The 23360-nt window shown below is 47.0% G+C and overlaps 2 protein-coding genes across 2 annotated transcripts; both read left to right on the top strand.

The window, feature by feature from the left end:
- Positions 1-1387: 1387 nt before the first annotated feature.
- Positions 1388-17083, top strand: ppp1r21 (protein phosphatase 1, regulatory subunit 21). The gene is made up of 22 exons (XM_030378834.1): positions 1388-2011; positions 3090-3158; positions 3559-3705; positions 4252-4353; positions 4953-5117; positions 6175-6233; positions 6708-6802; positions 7017-7069; positions 7235-7384; positions 7569-7670; positions 7966-8054; positions 8679-8815; positions 9124-9216; positions 9878-10005; positions 10749-10901; positions 11700-11792; positions 12348-12617; positions 13269-13304; positions 13442-13558; positions 14360-14458; positions 14769-14897; positions 16132-17083. Exons 1-22 carry the CDS (start codon positions 1958-1960, stop codon positions 16159-16161), a joined length of 2370 nt encoding a protein of 789 aa, XP_030234694.1. The 5' UTR covers positions 1388-1957; the 3' UTR covers positions 16162-17083.
- Positions 17084-17516: 433 nt separating this feature from the next.
- On the top strand, positions 17517-23312 carry ston1 (stonin 1). Its single transcript, XM_030378835.1, has 4 exons — positions 17517-17812; positions 20478-22426; positions 22641-22843; positions 22949-23312. Exons 2-4 carry the CDS (start codon positions 20554-20556, stop codon positions 23012-23014), a joined length of 2142 nt encoding a protein of 713 aa, XP_030234695.1. The 5' UTR covers positions 17517-17812; positions 20478-20553; the 3' UTR covers positions 23015-23312.
- The last annotated feature ends 48 nt before the right edge of the window (positions 23313-23360 follow it).

The following is a 23360-nucleotide window of genomic DNA, read 5'->3' as shown; positions in this document are numbered from 1 at the left end:
AGATGTTTCACATTCCCAAACGCAGATAATTGAATACCAACGCCTTGTTTGCTCTCAAGCCAAAGTGTTCAATGTTGCCACCTGCTGTAGTGTATCAGTCACACCATTTAAAATGAAAAACAAAAGCCCCTTTTTATTTTTACTAGAGACTGCAATGTCAAACCTTGCACATTTGTGTGTGTGTGTTTGTGTGTGTGTGTGTGTGCGTGCATACATGCATGCGTGCACCCAACCGGGCCAGCAGTCCTGTGCCCTGTAAACGGGCCAGGCTCAAACCCCTCTCCACTCTATCGTCCTGCTAGTCTTTTTTTATAATCATAAAGCAGCGGTCAACGAGATGCTGCACGGGCTACCGTGCCCTGTGTGGCTTCTCGAGGGTTATGCCTGCGATGGAGGCGTAGTCAGATGTCCTAACGAATGTTGCCTGCAAGTTAATTAGTCATGGAGGACTGCAAGATGAACAGAACATGACCCTGAACAAGGGCTTGTCTGACTAGCCCCGGGCCTATTGGCACGGCTTCTATTGTTCAATGGAGTCCTGTGTGTCTACTGCAGAGGAGGGGGTCTCCCTTCTGACTGCCTCAATTCAGATAGAAATCAGAGCAGGCCCCCCCCCCCCCCTTTCCCTTCTCCCACATGGCTCTAGCTACCACGCCACGCTGACAGTTGCCAGGCAACCAGACAATGCTGGAGCCAATGGCTGTGGTGCATGTGTGTGAGAAAAAGGAAGAGTTTGTGTTTTGCCTGTAAACATTAAGGATCGATGAGGGGTATATCGTCTCAACATAGGAGTGTGTCGTTGACAATACAATAACACTACGGAATTTGCCGCACCCTTGTATGTGATGATCCCTTATTGTCTATTTTTTATTGAGTTTAAAGCTGATATAATACAATATATACGAGTCCCTAGATAGTATTTAATGTCCAATATGAAAATGCCATCATCGTTTAAATCTGTTAAAAATAAAATTGAGGAATTGTGGCTTGATGGGTAGACAATGGGTAGAAACAATGAATTACATTTCTATGGTGAGGAATGCTTGATGAGGTAATTTTAAGGGTGAATCCCAATTTCTACCCATAATGGAAGTAGGGCTACACTAAAGTGACCCAATTCTGAGTTAGTTTGTTGACAACCAACTGATCAATGAGGTGAAAATCTATATTACTAATTAATCAATCGATATATCATGTTGATATATAACTCATAACCGAATGCATTGTTCTTCTAAAATATGACTTACTTTTAATATTCAATCTTGCTTTTGTTGGGTTAGTTTTAAATAGATGCTAGATAATTAATATTATAGGCCTATATGTCTTCCATGTAATCTGACCTCCGGCCGCTAGAGGGCCCCAGTGTCTTCAATGGCCGTACACTTTGAACCCCTTGATTGGGTTATGTTGCTGTCAGGGTCAGAGGTTTGCGATGGGACATCAGATGCGGATTAAAAAAAGAAAGTGTGTTACGTTGACGGGGAGAAAGTGTCAATGATGTTCTCCTATTGCAACCGCAGCAGTTCATGATTACACTGGATCTGGCCAACAGTGTGTACCAGACCAGCTCGTCGTTAGTCGGTGCTTGTAGATGCACTGCTGCAACCGCTATGCTACAAGTCCGGTGGCTAAACGGTTGCTAATCAGCTTGCTTGGTTACGTTATGTGTCGCGATGCTTCGGCTATAGCATCATAATATCCGGCTTTAAGATAATCACGACTGGGCAGGCACCGTCCCGCTGTCACAATGTATCGACAACCGACGGGAACAACAGACCACGAAGCCAGTCGTGAGGATATGATAGTTAGCGTTAGCAGGGCTACGCCTCGCTCGGTCTAACTGTCGCCTACAGCCACTGTCAGGGAAAAACAGCGCGAGGAGAAGCCAACCGTCCAGCGCGAGCGACCTCGCTAGTTGGCGATCATTCTTTAAGACGGTGACTGACGTCCCGTAACCATGGCTGCGGACCTCCAGGCCAAGTACAGCAAGTTAGCGCAGGAGTACTCCAAGGTAAAGTGTGTGTGTGTGTGTGTGTGTGTGTGTGTGTGTGTGTGTGTGTGTGTGTGTGTGTGTGTGTGTGTGTGTTGTACAACGTTGATCGTGCATGATGCGCGCGCGTGTGTGTGTGTGCGTGTGTTGTATATCGTTGATCGTGCATGGTATGATCACTGATCAATGTTTTGATCCCAATGTCCCCGTCATGGGGCCTTTGCAGTTACACACTGAACACGAGTGTTCATGAACCATGTGATCCGTGGTTCATGTTACCATTGTGTTTTTGTCATATGTAAACATGGAAATGACTTCTGCAGTTGATTAAACACGAAAGGATCATATCGATTTCACTAAATAACCTGGTTGAATAATGGGGTAACGCCATGGTTGTAGCTGTGACATGTTATAATTCAAACTATTATGGTCAGTTCTCAAAACATAGTCTCCATGTATTAAATATCTGCCATATATATATATATATATATATATATATATATAGATATATATATATATATATATATATATATATATATATATATATATATATATATAATTCTAGATTGCATAGACCTCCTGTCTAAATGTTCATAAAAACATGGTATAGTGTTGAGCTGTGTCGACCCTGTGAGTCACCTGACAGCACGGGCTCTGTCGGCAGTTTACTCGCCATTCAGCCGACTTCTCTGTTCAGGAAGTGCTGACACAGCACGTTTCGTCCAGTGTGCTGTTTTTTTTTATGTAGTATGTGTTTTATGCTGGAGAAAACGGTGAAGCTTTAGTTCCATCAATAATCCCGAAACCGATAAATAATTGTATACTTGTTTCTTTTTTTATATTGTAATTTAGAAACTTCTCAGGTAGTTGACCTGTTGACTGAAAACTGCTACGTTTGAAAATCTTTTTTTTCATGGTTTTGAGTACACATTAACCCCATCTCTAGTCAACCTGTGGCCCTTTTGCTGTTGATTTTGCAAAACGTTCGCACTATTGGTTTTTGTCAGTTCATGGTTTCTAGTGCACAATAATGTCATACAAACACCTTCCCATAGGGAATAGTGGAATACCCAATTCAACAGTTGTTTCTGTTCCCCAGCTCCGGGCCCAGAACCAGGTGCTAAAGAAGGGAGTGGTGGATGAACAGGCCAACTCGGCCTCGCTGAAGGTACATGAACAACGTGCATTGATTGAGTTAGTCGGAATTTGCCTGTATTCTATTTTGTTGTTCAAAGAGTGTGATGCTGCTAATCAGTGTCTCTCTTTGATAAGAGCTGCTGGCTCTCATACAGATTTCACCTGCATATATATAAGGTCAACTTCATAATAAAGTAATGGATAAATACAAACCTAAACCAGAACCCGAAGTCTCAATAGACTCAAATGTGTGTAGATTGGAGTTATTGAGAGTTAAGGTTCTGCTCTTCGTTCTGCATGTATAAGAAGGTATTGGCTAAATACAGACCTAGAGCAGAACCGCAAGTCAACAAACAGACACAAATGTGGCAAGTAGAGTTATGGTTGTTCGCTATCAACGTCAACACCACCCACCTCCACCTCCACCTCAGGACCAGCTGAAGCAGCGGGACCAGAGCCTGAGGAAGGTGGAGCAGGAGATGGACAGTCTGAGCTTCAGGAACCAGCAGCTGGCCAAGAGGGTAGAGCTGCTTCAGGAGGAGCTGGTCACCAGTGAAGCCAAGAGCAAAAAGGGCAAGGTAAGCTAACCCCGACAGCTGGAGTCTGTTGTTGTTGTTGTTGTTTTTCTAAAGATGCCAACGTTAATGATTTGGTCAACTGTCGATTCAGTCACTAAGAAAAAAGGTGACAGTGTATTACCAGAAAGTTCATTTGCAGTGTACTTTTGGCATGATTGACGGTGCTTACCTAAGTAAATATCTCTGCAGCTCAATAGTTGTTTGTGAGATAACGTCAACACTGATATTCCGTCAGTCTGTTTATAATCGTAGTTCATTTTTGAACGTTTCAAACGAATAATCGTTTGAAACGTTGCACCACTCGGGTCCAAAGTGCATCATCTCTTGACTGACCGGGACTGTAAGATCCTTTCAATAGGTCACGCTTTTCAGACTGTCTTTCTCACATTACAGGAGCTGTGTTAAACTTACTGCGGCTCTCTAAAACCTTTTTCAGTAGTTATGGCCGGTATTTACTTTTTGTACGGTCTTTAATATTATTGGTGCGGATGGATTTAGTAACTTTATGTTGACTTCATGATGTGGGCTCTGTCTTGGTTCCCCCAGAGTAAAGGAGACTCTCCGTCACAGCAGGGCCTGCAGACCCAGAGTGTCTTCGACGAGGACCTGCAGAAGAAGATCCAGGAGAACGAGAGGCTACACATTCAGGTCGGCAGCCCTCCTCCACTCAACTTCAATTATTCATGGAGGGGTTCCCTTGTGCATCTTTTATCTAAAGCGTCCACAGTGGAAAACAATGTTCAAAAACAATGTACACAGTCTCCCCGCATCATTGAGCAGGATGACTCACCCCGATCAGCTCATTAGGACATTGAAATGGAAAGAAAACCACTGTGCACTCTCTTTTAGATAAAAGCGTCTGCTTAACGACTCCATAGTATAAATGTGTGTTGATGATCCAATTACAATTAGGGCATTTAGCAGACGCTTTTATCCAAAGCGACTTACATCGGTTAATACACACATTGACACTCCGACGGCAGAGTCCACCCTGCAAGGCGACAGCCAGCTCGTCAGGAGCAGTTAGGGTTAAGGGTCTTGCTCAGGGACACATCAACCCTCAGCTAGGAGGAGCCGGGGATCGAACTAGCAACCTTTCGGTTACAAGACAACCGCTCTACCTGCTGAGCTAAGCCGACCGATCCGCTGGGTGATGCAAAGTTTGGGTGGGGTCTTAGTTGGATGCTTCCTGGGGTTGTTTTGGTCGTGTCGTCGTTGTTTATGTCCTCCCTGTGCTGCGGCTCCAGTTCTACGAGGCCGGTGAACAGCACCGGCATCAGGAGGGCCAGATGCGGGCGCGTCTGGAGGAGCTGGAGAGCCAGTCGGCACAGCACCAGGCGGTGGTGGACGGCCTCAACGCCAGGTACACAGAGGCTGTGGAGAGGCTGCAGACCGACAAGGCCCGCATGGAGGTGAGAGACGAGGGAAGACAAGAGACGCCTCAATGGTGGCGGTTGTTTTTTTGGTGTTACTTTTAAGGGTGCAGTGGGTAGTCTTGAAAAGCACCTAGCAGTGAGGTTTCAGATTGCCATAAACTGCACCAACCCGCCCCGCCCCTCCCTTTCGAACGACTGCGGTGGCCTGTACTGGCCCGTATTGTCCAAGAAGCCAGTATGCGTTTCCGTTCTGCATAAAAGCGCCATTCATTTAAATCGCACCGAAGTCGGTTTTGGACGGCTGTAGCCTGAGATGGATAACTTTTGTCCAATCGCAAACGGGCATCTCTGTCATAGTCACGATGGTCAGTGTTTATGATGTAGGAAAAATGCGGATGGAAAAGCCTATTAACATTTCTCAACACACAGACCTCTTACTGCGGTCATAGTGGTAAACTACACATTCATAGACTCTCTCACTTCCTGCAGAGATTTTTATTTATAGATCTATCATCTCGATAGCAGTCTGCGACAAGCCGATGTTCACTTGCTCTGCGGTACCTGAATATACTTTGCTCTTGATATAATAATGGTTGGCAGTTGTATCGCAGTTTTCTTTTGGATAACAACTGTCTCCGAAAGAGAGATGGCCTACTTTTTTAGTTTTCAAACAGGGAAACAACCTCAAAAACCAGGTCCACAAAACATTATTCTATTGAAAGATTGCACACCCGCTTATTATAAACCCCCTTATTCGCAAACTAACATTCACTGCACTATTTATCAAAGTTTGAGGTTAAACACACTCTTTGAGTTATTTGCTAATGATATATGATACAAAGCAAAACATGTGCAAATCTCATCTTGTACAATATGATTGTGAATGATCACTTGTTGCAGTACGGGAGACTCTTGCCATCACCCCTGCCCCAAGTTTCCGTCTTAGTTCTGTGGAAAGGATGGAGGTGAAGGCTGCTTCTCTCTTTTTATGTGATCTGCTGCTCCCACTGTCCCAGGTCACTGAGTGTGTGTGTGCGCGTGTGTGTGTGCCTGTGTTTGTGTGTGCGTGCGTGTGTCTGTGTGTCATTTGCAGACGAAAAGCCAGACTTTGGAGCATGAATCTAAAGAGTGCAGGATGCGGGCAGAAGAGTGGTTGGTCCTCCTGTTTGTTACCACTTGATTTAATACAGGAACACAGCCCTGGCAGTCGTAGAGGGCACAGAAAGCACTGTTCGATTTTTATATATACATGTATATATATATATTATATATTAGTTTGTGTGCATTGCTATTTACAGTTTTTTGTTTTACAGTTTGTTCTGGGTGATTTTGTGATGCAGTGTTTTGACATCCTTTGCCACACTAGTTTTTTACAGTAATAAGGCGTTTTAATGTTTTGGATGCAGTTTAATGCATTGATTGCTTCCATCAACCCTTTTAACTAGCGTTAATAATAACCAATGCACCAAGTCACCAACTTGGTGCATTCTGGGTCGGCCGAACGGCTGATGATGGGGTACGAGTTTAGATACGATGACGTGCGCATCAAGGGCAAAAAGGGCAACGTTGCCCTCTGTCACGAGTCTGAACACCTGTGTGTCCTCCATGCCCCCTCCCCCTGTGCAGTCAGCAGCAGTTGCGGCGATGCCAGGCTGAGCTGAGCAGGCAGCTGAAGCAGAGCAGCAGTGTCATCCAGGAGAAAGTGCCCTTTAACGACACCAGTGAGTCTTCCCCTGCTCACTTCCCCGCAAGCCTATCTCTATCAGTTCGGGCTTCTGTTTTTACCGGGGCTTTTCCTGTTTTTCTAAACACCAGTCAGTGATCACATCCTGCCAGGCAGTTACCGTTGGATGTAAATATTGCAATGCAAGAACAAAATATGTTAAGAGTTGCTCTGGTCTTACAGTAGGGTTCTCCTCCTCCTCCTCTTTGTAGAATTAAGCGACTTCAACAGCCTGAACGTTCCAGCGCACAATCGAAGGCACCAGGTGAGTGATGCATCCCCCTCAACCATATGTATGATCGCCATACGTTACACAAAAATAACGTCATCACAGCCCCCATGCACGGTTGATGCGGGGAATCGCCGCGTGTTGCGCACCTCTGACGTCTGTCTGTCCGTCTGTCTTTGTGTGTGTGTCTGTTGGCTCCAGCTGAAGGCTCGTGACTTGGCGGGCCAGGCTCTGGCCTTCGTGCAGGACCTGGTGGCCGCGCTGCTCAACTTCCACTCGTACACGGAGCAGAGAGTCCACATATACCCCCGCGACTCCTCCATCGAGCCCATCTCCCCGCTCAACCAGAAGGTCTTTCCCTCGCTCACCCCCCACCCACCCCCCCACCAAACATTTCTTTATCTCATTCATTCCCTCACTCCGAAAGGTCTTTCACTCACACACAAACACACACGACCGATATTTAAGACATACACACACGCATGTTGCTTTCTCATATGAACAAGGGTGTCATTGTGCCGCTCTGCCTCCCTAGTTTTCCCAGTATCTGCATGAGAACGCAGCCTACGTGCGCCCCCTAGAGGACGGCTTGCTGCAACTGCACCAGAGCATCACAGAGGACACTGTCACCGTGCTGGTGAGTGGGGTTCATGTGCTCTGTAGGGATGGAGCCGCTCGACGAACCCTGGAAACACTGATTGGATTTTGATTGGATTTGTTTCAAACTAATAACCACAAAAAAAGAAAAGAAATGTAAACCGAAAAATGCAATTACTACATATTTGAAAAGGATTAGGTAGAAGTGAAATACTTGATACTTTGATCATTTACTACTCCCCATTCCCCGTGTGTAATTGCAAAAAAGACAAACGTATAATTATAACATACCAACTCTCTTGTTGTTGTAAACTGTGTTTGTTGATACCCGAAAGGAGACCGTAGGAAAGCTGAAGCTCTTTGCCGATCACTTCTCCGCGTACTCTCACTTCCTGCAGAAGATTCTGCCTTACCAGCTGAAAAGGTGAGCACTCTCCGTGTGTGTGCGTGTGTGTGTGTGTGTGTGTGTGTGTGTGTGTGTGTGTGTGTGTGTGTGTGTGTGCGGAGCAGAAATGCTGCGTTCAAGGGCACTCGGAATCAACGAGCTGCGAATTGTTAATGGGAGATGAAGGTTGTCAAAGTCGGAATTGCAGTTCAGAAATTAATTTCAGAGCTCTGGTTTAACCCATTTGACCTCATAAAACATGGTGGCCTTCGTTGTTAATAGGAATTAAATTCTAAAAGAGTTTTAGCACATCATTTGAAATCATGCAATATGTGTTTGTATTGTTTATATTCCACTCTGATCATAGCAATATGTGGAATTTCACAGCTATTTAAGCGATTCAACTAGATGGTTTATTTTCCCTCTCTTCTTCATGTTTCAGAAATAAGCATAAATTGCTGCTGCATATATCTTTTGTATTCCTCAAACATGCTGAACGTCTTTCAGGCATCAGTGGTTTCCCCCCCCCCATTGTTAACCCACAGCGTGAACTAAATAACATTTGTAACCTCAGTGTTTAGGGTTCCGAGTGGTTTTGAACACGTTTTAAAGACAGTTCTCGTGGGTCACCATTCCCCCCTCTGTCTCTTCCTCCCCCCCCAGCCTTGAAGAGGAGTGCAACGCACCTTTCTGCACCGCCGCCCTTACTGCCAAAAACCGCGAGCTCCAGAGGGACGTGACGTGCATCACGACGCAGTTTGACAAGCTTAGCAACTACATCAACCTCTTGGCCTTACCCAGTGAGTAATAGCTGCTTCTGCCTTTAGATACTCTTATTCAGCCACACATCTTTCTTGTAAAATCACATACATTTTCTTCAATCAAGGGCAAAAAGGGCTCTTGAGGGCAAAAAGCCTGCTCCATTTTATTTTTATAGACCTTAATCACTGACTTATGGGCTTTACAGGCAATATATTGATCAAATCCAACCTATTTGCCTTTGCCAAGGCGCCCCCCTAGCTCGAACACGCACCCTTTTCCACCGCCACCTCCATAAGCAGATCGATGGGGCAGAGAGTGTCATATTGTTTCATTTCCTGTGTCTCAGGCGTGCGGCAGGACGCTCTGCCACAGACCAGCATGTCTGCCGTCTTCACCCAGCTGTCCGCCTGCCTGCACAGCCTTCAGGATGCTGTTAAAGGTGGGGTGCCACGCGCACACTCACACACGCACGCACGCACACACACACACACACACGACAGTTGCCCTTAGCCAAGTGCGACTTAATCCTCCTCTCACCGTTTGCTGCATCGCCTCCCCTCCCCCCCCCCCCCCCCCTTTAAGTTCCAACCAATCATGTCCGGGTGACGAGCGTAGTGGTGCCGGGGTTGATTACCTGGAAGGGCTAAGCCTCTTACACAGCGGTGGCGACGCATGGGGGGGGGGCGCTGCATCATGTGTGGGGGTGGCCTTCCCTTCCGCAGTGGCTGTGCCAGCAAAAGGCTCTCTGCGCCCCCTCCTTATTCTATGTTAGGTTCCTGCCCCCGACACAAGCCGGGCTTAGTATCCTTTGGTTTGTCACGGGTAACTAACAGCGCTTCATTATGCTCGGATCCCACGCCCCCGTGTGCAAGCCGTCGAGTTATTTTGGCGTCCCGAAAGCAGGATGTGTTCATCCCTGGAACAAACCGCCCCGTCCTACTCCCTAAGTATAGGATGTTTTAACATGGAGCCGTGTGTGTGTGTGTGTGTGTGTGTGTGTGTGTGTGTGTGTGTGTGTGTGTGTGTGTGTGTGTGTGTGTGTGTGTGTGTGTGTGTGTGTGTGTGTGTGTGTGTGTGTGTGTGTGTGTGTGTTTCTGCAGAGATGTCAAAGCACTACAGCCAGAAGGCCAGCTTGGAGGGAGAGCTGTCCAATGTCACAGAGAAGCTGCGCACCACCACAGAGTGCCTGTTGGGGTCCCTGGTTTCACTCACCAACTGCACTAGCAAGGTATGGCCACAAGGGGGCAGATGCAGTGTCTAGAGCGGCTTCGTTCCCATTCATCTTCCAACTCGAGAGTTTCTCCATTACCAAACCAATTCCATTTCCTTTGTCTGCGAAATACGTCTTTTGTCTTTGGCTATTTAAGGAGGATTAAAGGCGATTAACCTTAATGACCTACCGAGTACATTTATCTGTGTTAAGCGGAAGCCACGCTCATTCTCTCGTCTCTCTCAATTATCTTTATTATTATTATTATTAACTCGCTCCTCCCGGCCATGGTGAAATCAAGGGGCCCGCCCTCGAATTGCTACTTGAAGACTCATCCACTTCAGTGTTCTGCTTAAAACATCCTGCTCTGTCATTATGTAAAAGAAGGAATGTTTCAATTCCATTCCTAAAGGGCTTTTTATGGTTCCACGTTCCAGCAACGCAAGGGGGTTACGTACCCCTTACGTCCTTACGAACCCTCCTTGCGTCCACCGCGAGGGCCGGACGTGCGCTTCCCAAAAATAACGGAACCTTCCGTCGAGGCGACGCAGAAGCAAGGGCTGTGATTGGTCCGCTCACTAAAACCCGACGCAGAACCATAAACGTTCACTACTGCGTTGAAGCGTCTGCGTGGTCATTGCGTTGCGGTGGTGTGGTGGTGTGGTGGTGTCTCTCTGGAGGACCGCCTCCCATTGTGTTGACGTGCTCATGGCGTCGGTTCATAGTGTTTTTTTTTTTTTCCTGTTTTGGTTGATCTGCAGATCGCCACCTTTTTCAGCAACAACCTGGACTTCTTCACGTCGTCGCCGGGCTACGGGCCGAAGGGAGGCCCGGCGACCCTTGACCCCCTGCAGGCAGAGAGCATGCTGGCTAACAAGAAGAAGGCTGCGACCTACCTCCACGCCATTCAAAAGGTCCGTAATGATATCGGTACCCTTCACTGTGTGCATGTTGCTGGGGTTGAATGCATTAATTTTAGTGCCGTGATTCACGACCTCAGGAACTATGTGCATATGGGTTTGCAGGAGAATGCTGATGTTTGAGCTGTAATCATTTGATGACGCGTGTTTTGCTGTTAAAGGGATACGCCGAGCTATCTGTAAATTGGCAGGGTGTTCCGAATAGTTGCTTATTCGAATGGAGTGCCAGTCTCAACAATATTGTAGTTTGTCTACAACCACACGGATAATTGGCCCTATTTTCCATCCGAAAGCAGCTGTTTATATAAGTGCTGGCCCAATTACATTGACTAATGATTAATGACAAACAATTCTAGCCATAAGCAAACAAATACTTCACTAGGATATTATGATATAAATGGCAGATGTTGACGGTGTTAAACAATGTGTTGAGAAGCAGATGCACAACAAAATGGCGTTGGCAAAGTTGGAGTCGGCAATACATTTTCGGACCGAAAAATGTGGTCAAAAGCATTTGGATGTACTGTATGTGTGTGCGCGTGTGTCTGTATTGATTGGTATGGTTTGTGTGTTGATCGGTAAGGTTTGTGTGTTGATCGGTATGGTTTGTGTGTTGATCGGTATGGTCTGTGTGTTTATCGGTATGGTTTATGACATGTTGATCGGTATGGTGTGTGTGTTGATCGGTATGGTGTGTGTGTTGATCGGTATGGTTTGTGTGTTGATCGGTATGGTCTGTGTATTGATCGGTATGGTTTGTGCATTGATCGGTATGGTTTGTGTTGGTTTCAGCCGAGGCCGCAGTCGGTGCCATATAAGGAGGCTCTGGCTAACCGGCGTGTGCTGACTAGCTCAACTGAGAGCCGGGAAGGCCTCACCCAGCAGGTCTGACCCCCCCGCCTCCTCTCCTCTACATCAAGCCAATACTGTGGCTCAAACACGGTTCTCTGGTTCACAATCACACTCAAAAGGACACATCTCCTAAGTCTGAACTTCCTCCCTGAGGCGAAAAATGTCACTGGTGACCTGCTGGTGCCCTAACCTCTCATGCACTTTGAGATCATTGAATTGATATAAAGTGCGTTATAAATAACATTTGTTATTATTATTATCATGCACAGTGTGCCCTGTAGCAGCCAGGTTCGGTCCAGATGCAGTCCAATGCTAATGTGTAATTGTCTCTCCCCCCATGGGCTTTATTTACTCGAGACGAGAAAACCTCAATATCCGTATTATATTTCATTTAAAAGACGCATTCATTTTATCACGTTTTTTGATAATTCAGTTAAACCGTGGATATTTGGTGTCGAACCCGGCACCTTTCAACAGGGAACACTTAGCACTGGACCATCCTGCTAGAGAGGGTTTTAAAAGGCACCATAACGACGCTCCCTGTGTCTCTCCCTCCTCCCCCATCTCCCCCCTCCCCCCCCCCTGCAGGTGCATCAGAGCCAGGAGAAGATCGCCCGCCTGGAGCAGGAGAAGGAGCACTGGCTGCTGGAGGCGCAGCTTGGCAAGGTGCGCCTGGAGAAGGAGAGCCAGCGCATCGGGGAGCTGGAGGCCCAGCTGGCCGCCGCCGCCAGGGGGGCCCCGGCCTCTGTTGCCCCGGCGACGGCTGTCCCCCCGGCCGACGCGTCCGCCCACGACCAGGACGACGCGGAGGCGGCGCCAAAGTGTCCCGGGACGGAGCCCACGACGAGCACCAGCCTGGTACGCCCCCCCCCCCCTCCTAACCAGCCCTCCTTGTCCTGGTGTGGCGGTTCTCCGATATCCAATCGCAGCGCTCGGGCGTGCGTGCACATGCTTCAGCGACTGGGAGGCCGGCTGCTCCCACTCTGGGCATAGTTTGAACACAATGCAGCGGTGCTTTGTGCTGATGCGGCAGAACGGTTGTAGAATAGCCTTGTTTACAGAGAGCTCTACTGTTCGTCTTGGATACTCTGGCTGAATTCTTCCCCCTCACCTATAGTTATCTGTTTCTGACTCAAAGGTGATGTTAGTGGAATTTATACATACAGTCAAAGCTCCCTCTGAAGCCTTTCTACGGTCGGTCAGGTGCGACTAGACCCTCACATGGATGTGTTAACCAGTTCTACCTTGTCAACTTATATTTGTATTATAAAAAAATATGGAAACATGGGCGGTAGAGGATAGTCACTAGGATTAAGGACTTTTTTTTTTTACATAAAAAAACTCTTAAAATATAAAGGGATCAAATTGGGATTAAATTCAGCTCTCAGAACCTCCATTTAACTGAATATTATTCAGTTAAATGACGAGCTAGCTAGCACAACATTGGATATTTTGGTCTGCGTCTACGTCCCTGACGCTTTGGCATTGTTCGCTCTGTGTCATCACCAGGTTGGCATGCTATCCACGACGTTCAGCACGGAGAATGTAAGTGAAAGAATGCCAGACAAAACACGATTCCCACAGATGGGATTCGAATTTCTTTTCTTTTTATTCCGCTGAAAAGACAGGACTGCAGTGTCTCCCTTCTTTAAGGCGGTCCTCCTCCTTCTGTGCGCGTGCAGGTGGGCGACGAGGAGTCCAGGGAGCAGCTGATCAAGGACCACTACATGGCCCGGGTGGGGGAGCTCACCTCCCAGCTGCAGGTGTCCGACAGCAAGGCCGTGCACTTCCACGCCGAGGTGAGTCGGGGGGCCCCCGGCTCCCAGTCCTGTTTCACGCGGGGGGGGCCGTCACGCCCCGCATGCACTGCTGCCATGGCTCACGGAGGCCCCTGGGTCGGTGAAAACGAACCCAAATCAGGGGAGCCAATCAGAGGAGGCTGCCACCCACCACCTCCTCCACCGTGTGACTTCCTGTGACTGATCTTTCCGCGTCTATTACCGCTCACTTCCTCAGTTGACTCGGGCGTGAGGTGGACGCGCGGGGCTAATTATAGGGAACGCACAGGCTCACTTTGGTCGCCTTAGGGGTCATCGGGGACAGGATAGTGGGAGGGCTATAGCAACGGGAGTCTAACTCAACGCCAAGTCGTGCTTAAGGGCATCCATGTGTGAGTCGCCTTGGATAAAAGCGTTGGCTAAATGATTTAAAGAGCATATACTATTATTAGCACTGCAATCCTTTTGGCTCAGCCGTGTTGGGGCGGTGAAGAGCTCTTTTATTTTCTTAGGCGGGATTGTATTTGCAGCGTTGTCTGGAAGGGATGAGTCAGGGGCAGGCTGGATGCCACTCAGATTTGCACCCTCATGTTGTGCGTCTGACTCATTTGCCACATGTCTGTTATCTGCGTCTTGTACTGACGGCCACCGGGAACAGAACGCGTGGCATGTTGTCTGAGGCCCCGGAGAGCCAAAACAGTATTTTTCCCCTTTAACAATAGTTCTGTCTCACTGTAATGCATTGGAATACATCCAGAGATGTACAGACAACTCTGTGTATGGCAAAACAAAAACGTTGTACTCCTTTTTTTCCTAATGCAGTGCCGGGCGTTGGCCAAGCGTTTAGCGCTGGCTGAGAAGTCCCGCGAGGCCCTGAGCGAGGAGGTGAAGGTGGCCAACCAGAACGTCACCCGACTGCAGGTAGGTCCTCTCGCCCCTCGTCCAACACAACGCCCCCTCCAATCTCACACGCATCCCCCACCTACTAACCACAAAGGGCTGATTGTGGTCCCACGTTCACGTAACGCAAGGACCCATTACGTCGTTGCGGCGTGCGCCTCCCAAAAATTGTAACCTTCCCTCGAGGCGACGCAGAAGCAAGGGCTGTGATTGGTCCGCTAACTTAACGCAGGCACAGAACCCCAACAGGTTCACGACTGCGCGGTCATTACGTTGCGTCGACGTGGACCCATGATCAGCCCTTAAGCCTCGCCGTGTTCCCCGGCCACAGGACGACCTGGCCACCACCAAGCGGAGCTACGAGGACCAGCTCAGCATGATGAGCGACCACCTGTGTAGCATGAACGAGACGCTGAGCAAGCAGAGGGAGGAGATCGACACGCTGAAGCTAGGGAGCAAGGTACCGCCGCCGCACTCGAACCATGGTCCCTGGCTAGGCTAATGCTCCACGGCTCTTAGCCTAGCGTTAGCCTTGTGTGTATGCACTGCATGTGTCCACAATGTGTGTATTAAAGGGGATCTGAATACGTGATTTGATTTTGACTAGGTTAAAAGTCATTGGATTGCTGTGTGTTAGTCAATCTTTTGAAACGCGCACTTCAGCATTTTTCCTTTTCTGGAACCGGATGTCAACCCGTGAGATTATTTTGGGACTTTTTGTCGCCGCTCTGTACATGATGGTGTCACAGCATGGATGACCAATCACAAGGCATTACTTGTCCATGGAGCCACCCTAGAATCTTGAGACCATCCAGTTATTTCCTTGGCTGGACAGTGATAGATTTCCAAATATGGCTGCGGCCTTACGTAGTTCAAGAAACTCGGCAAATCAGAGAAACACTCAAGCTTCACTCTTGCCTGAACCAACACAATACACAGGCTGGTTTTAATTCAACATACAAAAAAGAGACCAATATAATATAGCCCATATATACACCTTTTTTATTGACACGGCCTTTCACTGAAATTAATTTCTCACTATACTATGATTCTCATATTGAGATGCAGTCGCTGATATGAAGATGCCCGAAAAACAACAACAACAAAGTTCCAACTATTTCGATATGAAAAAGAGTTGCTTATCTCAATATTAGGTCCTTCCATAACACACTTCTGCTGTGGGGTCAGAGCCAACTGTCTACCCCCCTTTGGTCGCTTGAGGTTAATCCGTAAAATGGGTCTTAAGACGATCAAAGTTCACCGGCGGCTGCTGGATTCCTGCAGGAAGTGATGGGAAAAGCACCTGTAAGAACCGTCTGAGAAAGTAATTTAGAGGAGGTCGCAGTGGAGAGGCCTGTGGCTAGAAGTGTGTGTGTGTGTGTGTGTGTGTGTGTGTGTGTGTGTGTGTGTGTGTGTGTGTGTGTGTGTGTGTGTGTGTGTGTGTGTGTGTGTGTGTGTGTGTGTGTGTGTGTGTGTGTGTGGTTGGTTTAGCCTGTACCGGATACTGTAAGGATATAACGTCAGAAATGTTCGGTGTTGGTGTTAAAAAAAAAAAAACGGCGGAAAATGTGCGAATGTGTCTCCGTTATATATTCTTCTAACCCGTGTTGTCGGTGGGCCACCACCTGATCTGCTCCCATGTCTGTTGATGTCTTAACGAGGCGCTAAGCATCTCTCTCTTCCTCCACTTTTAGGCTAACGCCAAAAAGAACAAGGGTCGCTAGGGAGGGCAGGGAATGCCCCCCCCCCCCCCCCCCCCCCCGACGCTGGATCTGTCCTGCCCTCGCGGGGCGGGGCATCTGGCCTGCGGAGGCTTCCCATTGGCTGCCCGGTTTACAGGCTGGGGACATCACATGGAATCCCTTCCACGTCCAACGTGGAGGTCGGCGATGCAGATGCAGACGGGCACATGTCTTTATGTCTACCAGATGTCCTATATAGCTTTTTTTTTTTTTTTTTTTTTCACCAGTTAATTGTGACTGGAATCATTTTGTATGATACTCTCGTGAGAACCATGGCGAAGCAGTTTTGTGACGTGTGGGAAGCAGGCGATTTTAGCTCCCTTCAGGGAAGGATGAGGATGAGCTGTGAGTGATGGTGATGTTTTCCTGAAGTCCAGACTTGAAGACCAAACTCTGTTGACGTGTGTATGTACTTTGTTTGCTCTCGTCGCGTGTGCGGATGCGTGTGCGTCTGCGTGTGTATGTGTGTGTGCGCTAAAGACGGCAATTTGTATTGTGTTAACTGGACATGTGCAAATTTTATTTGGTAGCAGAATGTGTTTGCCTAATCGTGAGCCTTCTCAAAGGACAAATGAGGGGGCTTTTCTTTCTTAATGACCGTGAACGAAAGGACACATGTAATTCTACATATAATATCCCTGTTAACATTTGACCAACAATTAAATTACACTTGATTACATTTTACTCAAGACAAGTTGTGTTTTCCTTTGGGTTACACAACACTGGACGTACAAATGTCAGTCCAATACAAATGTCAGTTGCTGTGAACTAGCCCTATTGTGTCAGTTTTTATCCCCAAAGGGTGTATGGATGTACACTAAACACTTGTGTATAATGTCATGCTCCATCGTGAATGGATTAAAAAAGGGTAATTTTGAATATAAACACATTTTAAGTCATTAAATCCATTGTATCGCTTGTTTGTTTTTGAGCCACTAGTGAAATAACACCATAAGGATATCATTAGTCATATTAAATGAATGATTTAATGCTATGTTGCAACATTATGTTTGAAGGAGCAGTAAAGTGTGAGCTTTGCCTAGTCAATTTAAAATCAGGAAATATGACCTTTAAAGGACCATATTTATATAACACCAATTATGCATTGCAGTCTAACTTGCGATGGGTTATTATTTACATTAAGCGTTCTATTTTCAGAATAGTTCTGAGGCACACGGCTAGGATATGATCAACAGCACGCCTTCCATAAACCGACGTCAATCTCGACACAATATTACCTAAAACCCGTGACCCAGATGAGCAAGATGAAGGGGATTTTAATACCACTACAGAGAGTCTACAAAGTCATGCAAACAAAAGCGAGTCTTCATGAAACACAACTCAAAATAAGCTTCCACTTTTAAAGCCCTGCCCTGCCTCTTTAACGGGTCATGGGGAGAACATGGGTTCAGGGAGGTGTAGGGAGGGCATCCTCCCCCGTTCATTCCTTGACAGGGCTGTCCCGTTACAACACCAGAGTGTGGAGGGGGGAAACGCTGCGTTATTACAACTACCAAGCTTTTGCGCTCTGCCATTTTGACGAACACCCACCGACATCGGAACTCGGACGTGGCTGGTCCACAGGAAAAAGTCCGGATAACGTCCCGAACGTGTGGCCTGCAGATGTTTTTGTGTGAGTATATCACCTTCGCGGTTTTCTGACACGTTTGTTGCAGGTTTTACTCTCGACTTACCAACTCGGGATGAATGTGTTTCGTCTAAAAGTCAGACGTAGTTAAATGAACCCCCCACATGTGTTGCTCATGCAATAACATTGTGCGCATACCGTTATGTTAAGAGCGACCCAAACAACGCCAGACGCGACTAGTTATACTCGGGACAAGTTTTCGCTCCCAAAACAATGGACCGTTTCGGCACCAGAAGCGGGCCTCTTTATAAACATCCCGGGCCTACCTAAACGGTCTCTGATCTGACCCACTTGGAACATTCTCCGGTTGTAAACCTACGTGATTGTAAACGCATAATGAGTGCAATCCGAGAATATGCGATCGAATAAGCCAAGGGAAGTTGGACTCATACATATTATAGGTTACAGAGTGAGTGTGTTGCGTAGCTCGGACCAGGGCTGGGATCAATCAGATCTCTAAATCGAACAGGAAACATGGGAATGTTTCGCTCCAGGGATTAAGGCTGTTCTTTCCATTCTGGATGGACGGCTGCTCATCACAAACAATAACTTTTTGCAAAAGAGTTAAAGTGCTCTAATTAAGGAAAACTGGATTTCATTATAAAGCGGCCGGTTGAAAACGTGAAAAGAATGCCCTTCTTGTTCAAACACAGGCATGATAAGGGTGATAAATGTCCAGTAGGCCTAAATCAGTTGTAATTAAATATCACAGCTTGCAGCAACCTGAGAGAGCTTGCCAAAGTCTTGAGGCAATACAGGAAGCAGCCAGGCAGTTAACATTGGCTCTCCGTTGGTTGCTTAAATGCTCTCATTTAATTTTTCGTTTTTATTGTAAAACACTAATTATTTCCTGTAGTCTCTGTGACCCTTCTTAAAAAAAGATCCCACACCTGTAAACCCCTAGGCATGGGATAGTCTGTTATTCGGTAAAAGCTTTGCTTGGTCATCTGCTTGTCTGTTATGCCATGAAAGGCATCACTGCTTTGAAGAGCTGAAGATTAGATAGGCCTATCTTAAAGTGAGTTGATAAAGACACAATCTACCACATATTTGCTGTCAAATCTCATAAAAAAAAGCCTAGTGGTATTTCCTGTGTGAAAAGCAGCTTGTCCCAGAGGAATGTGTGGAATTCCTTCCCTGTCCTCAGCAGAGAATAAGCTTGGTTGCTAATAATGTTACCGGCCTCTACAAAGTTTACGCATAAACTCCGGAGTTGATGTTGACTCTGTGGTTCTTCCGAACTGAGACAATGGCGTAACGAAAGTGGATAACTTGCTCCGTCCTTCTTTATTTGTATTGTTTCACTCAGACAACATGCCTCTGCCCCTCCTCATAAAACAGAATGGGCATCAGTGGACAGAAAACATGGACAGATCTGAATAATTCACTCATCACAGTGTAGCTGAAACATTCTGTCTGGTCAGCCCCATTATCTTGAATCGCTTCTCCAAGTCCCACAGTTATTTATAGAGAGAGGGGGTATTTGCACACTGGTTGTCTTCACCATGCAAGAAATAGCTGTGATCACGAAGCAAGGCTGTAATTGTGGTTTTGTGTCTTCAATTATTTCTTTCCCTCATATTCAAATCTGCAGGGAAATGAGGCTCTGTGTCTTGTGTCATGATGAGAGGTGTTGGAAGAGGATCAAAATGCAGATTTAATGTTTGGCCCAGCAATGACAATGAAGAACAACAAATGGTTTATAGTCTATATAAAACTACAATGACAACCTTTTTCTGTATCCAATCCAATTGTTCTAACCCCATAGTACTGCAATTATTATGCTGCTACATCTTCTAATGTAGTCTAGCTAGCTATTCTCAGTACCAGCTAGTGTAGAGTATTACAATCTGCTCTGAGCCGTAGCCTAATTCTCACAGTTGACTTGGCGCCTGGATGATGAGACAGGAAGATGTTTGGCACTAACACTAGTCTCATGCCATTAGGAGGGGTAAACATGTGTTCCCTAGGTTTAATACTAGCATTAGTAAATATTTAAATAGGATTTTGATGTCTGGGATGTTATTTGTTAATTGATGTGAACTTCAGCCTGGAATACAGCCTCAAATATTAAATTGCCTGAAAGAATGTTTAAAAATCTGCTACAGCTCTGTTAAAATATTTGCATATGCCCGATTATTTTGTTATGTAAAACTAGATTACAGGACTGCTGCTGTGGCAAAGAGATTGGCTTTTTTCCATTGCATGTTATAACATCTGAATGATGTCAACTTCAATCTCAGAGAATGCGTCTGTTTGCCATGTGCTGTTCAGAAAGTTATTTAGTTGAGAGGAGAATGCACTCCTGTTAACCGTTTTTATATAAATGTTTGTATTTATATACATTTTAACATTTAAAAAGAGATCTAGTTAAAAAATCTCTTAAATTAAATTTGAGTGGTGGTGAATCTTAAGAGTTGACTAAATTACTAATTTACTTAAAGGTTGTTAATATTCACAAGAGAACAAAGAATAGGCTGTTGTTTAGTCATTTATCAGGAAAAATCAATGGCGAATGGTATATGGTCTCATTAGCTAGTTAGCTTTAAGTGTGTGTGTATGTGTAAGTGTTCTGTTTTCTTAGACTGAACTTTTAGGAATTATTAACAACAATAATAACTTGGATGTTTTCTTTCCTGTTTTGTTACAGAGGTCCAGTAAAACAGAGTCCAGCCTTCCCAGGAAGGAGGATTTGATAACATCTGGCAACCAAGATAAGCCCAGTGATGTGTTCCATGAAAAACACAAACTGGGTGACCTTTGAGGATGACAGCACACCCATCTCCTCGCCCCCAAAATCCCTATCATCATCAGGACAACCCAACAAACGATCGGTGCCCCGTCCTAATGGCCTCAAATTGGAGATTCCGTCTGTGAGGGATACCTCCTGGAACTTCAATGGTCTCCTCGAATCCCCACACTTGCCATTGAGTCCCAATGGAAGATCCTCCGTTCCCTGCAACACTCCTTTTTGCACTCCTGTCAGCAGCATTCCAAGTACAACATCTCCATTCAACTTTGCCCAAAGGACACAGGAAAGGAGTGAGGTCGTTCACAGTCTCTCCAGCACGTCTCCTTCATCGTCCACGGGGACGGGGAGTAGCCCACGGGCCTGCAGTCAGACGTCAGAGGGACCGAGCCTCTCTACCTCCTCACGGGGGAACCGTGGTCATTATAACCCCTTCTGGGACGGAACCGACCCCAGTGTGGATTTAGAGAGCTCCTCTTCCGACTCTGAATGTGACAATGCCCCGCCTCGCTTTTTTATCCGGACCAAAGATGGCGGCGTGCCGCAACGTGACCAACTTCAGAACTCATTTTCTTATATTTGTCACAAACTTGAGGGCCTACGAGCAGGGACAGAGGGGTTGGAAGGAGACAGAGGCAGGGAGTCGAGTTGCAAAACAAAGTTAAAATCCAGGCTGTCACAGGAGGCAACAACACAGTTTGTTCCTCAGGGTCTGTTCCGCGGCCAGAAGAGAGACGGCTGGTCCTTGATGCTCCGGATTCCTGAGAAGAAGAACCGCATGTCCTCTCGCCAGTGGGGGCCCATCTACCTTCGGCTCCTGGCAGGGGGAGTGCTCCAGATGTACTACGAGAGAGGGCTGGAGAAGCCCTTCAAGGAGTTCCAGCTCCTCGCTCACTGCCGACCGTCGGAGCCCAAGCTGGAAAGCCACGGCGAGCCCCGGAAGATCCTCACGGTCAAGGTGGAGCACTTCTCTTACGCGGAGAAGAAGCGCTACCATCCCAAGCTGGAGGTGACCCACGAGGCCGAGGTAGAGCAACTGCTGAAGTTTGGCACCATGGAGCACGGCGACATGGAGGACCTCCTGGCCTCCATCGAGGAGGAGATCTTCAGGTTGCCCGTACCTCACCAGACACGGCGGCACTATGAGGAGCAGGAGTTCGCACTGCAGATAACGGATCACCTGTGGGTACAGCTGGACAAGGCCGGCGGCGTCATCGACCGCGCGGCCTTCACGCAGATCCACTGTTTGGCCTTTCTGAACGGGGAGGCGGACTGTTTCCTGGCACTGAACGACCTGGGGCTCCTCCGCTTCGACTCCAGCTACACTAACGAGGGGGACTCGGAGGCCTGGATGGAGATCACCGACTGCCACTTCCACAACTGCATCAACGAGGTGGAGTTCCAGAGGTCGCGGCTCATTAAGTTCTCCCCGCCAGACGCGTGCCGGGCGGAGCTGATGCGGTTCAAGACCATGGTTCTGGGCTGCACCGAGCTGCCGTTCTCCGTGAAGGCGGTGGTCACGGTGCAGGGCGCCTACGTCGAGCTCCAGGCCTTCCTGAACGTGTCGGCGGGTTTCCCCAGCTCCGCCACGGCGAGTGACACGCAGCCACTCTGCGAGAACTTGGTGATTTGGATCCCGGTGCCGGGGGACTGGGTCAAAGTGTCCCAGACGGTGGCCTTACTGCGCCAGAGGTCGCTGAAGGCCCGCATGAACAGGAACGCGTGTCTGGGTGCTGTCAGCGCCGAGGAATCCCAACCGGTCATGCACGTTTCTCTTGGCACCGTGAAGTATGAGAATGTATTTTCGGCTATCGTCTGGAGAATTGACAAACTTCCGACGAAAAATACCGGTAAGAAGACGTCATATAATATACTCGACTAAGTGGGAACTTGAGTGTTTATTTAAACACACTTTCAAACAATTCCAGAGTGGTCACGCATCGAACTGCTAGGCTTAATCATGCCATCAACATATTGAAAGCAGTTGAATCAGATTTGCCTGCCGTCTAGTGGTCAAATGTATTAACTGCAACTGTTTTTTATTTATTTTTTCTCTTCTCGCAGCCGTCAACCATCCTCACTCATTGTCTTGCAAGCTGGAACTAGGATCTGACCAGGAAATCCCACACGACTGGTACCCCTTCGTCACGATGGAGTGTGAGATCCTGGGGGCAGTGGTCTCCCAGACCAGAATCAGGTCCCTGGGCACGGTGAATGACATCCAGCCACAGAAACACGTCACCAGCTGGACCCGGTATCACTGTCAGGTGAGATGTCGAGCTGTGCTGGCCTGATGATGCGTACAAAGTAAACATCAAACCAAGATGGATGCTGAGCTACAACATCTCTAACCGACTGATCTGTCCTCTTAGGTTGAAATTGAAAGGAAGTGGATTGAGACGGAGACGGAGAAGCAAGCTGCGTGTGTGACACAGTGAACTCTTTGCCAAATCGTCTTCTCACAGAGGGAAATGACCCTTGGTGACACTCGTGGTGTTAAATTCATCTAATCACATGATAGTAGCCTTTGTACCATTATAGTGGACCAATTCTGTTTCCTTTTACAAAGGCTCAAATAGTCTTAACATTTTAAACCATATGATATGTCCTTTGTCTAGCACTTTATATTTTTAAAATTATAATAATATTAATATATGTATGTCTGTATTTGCTTTTGTATGCCTCTGTCAAGGACTGGCACCCTTTGCAAACATAATAAATGTGGTATGTATTGTATTGTATATTGTGTATGTAATAGTAATCAACATGGACAATAATCAATAT

This window comes from Gadus morhua, chromosome 15 (assembly GCF_902167405.1).
Source record: "Gadus morhua chromosome 15, gadMor3.0, whole genome shotgun sequence".
NCBI classification, from domain to species: domain Eukaryota; kingdom Metazoa; phylum Chordata; class Actinopteri; order Gadiformes; family Gadidae; genus Gadus; species Gadus morhua.
The sequence above is the reverse complement of the archived record's forward strand: the minus strand, read 5'-3'. Positions and strand labels throughout refer to the sequence as shown.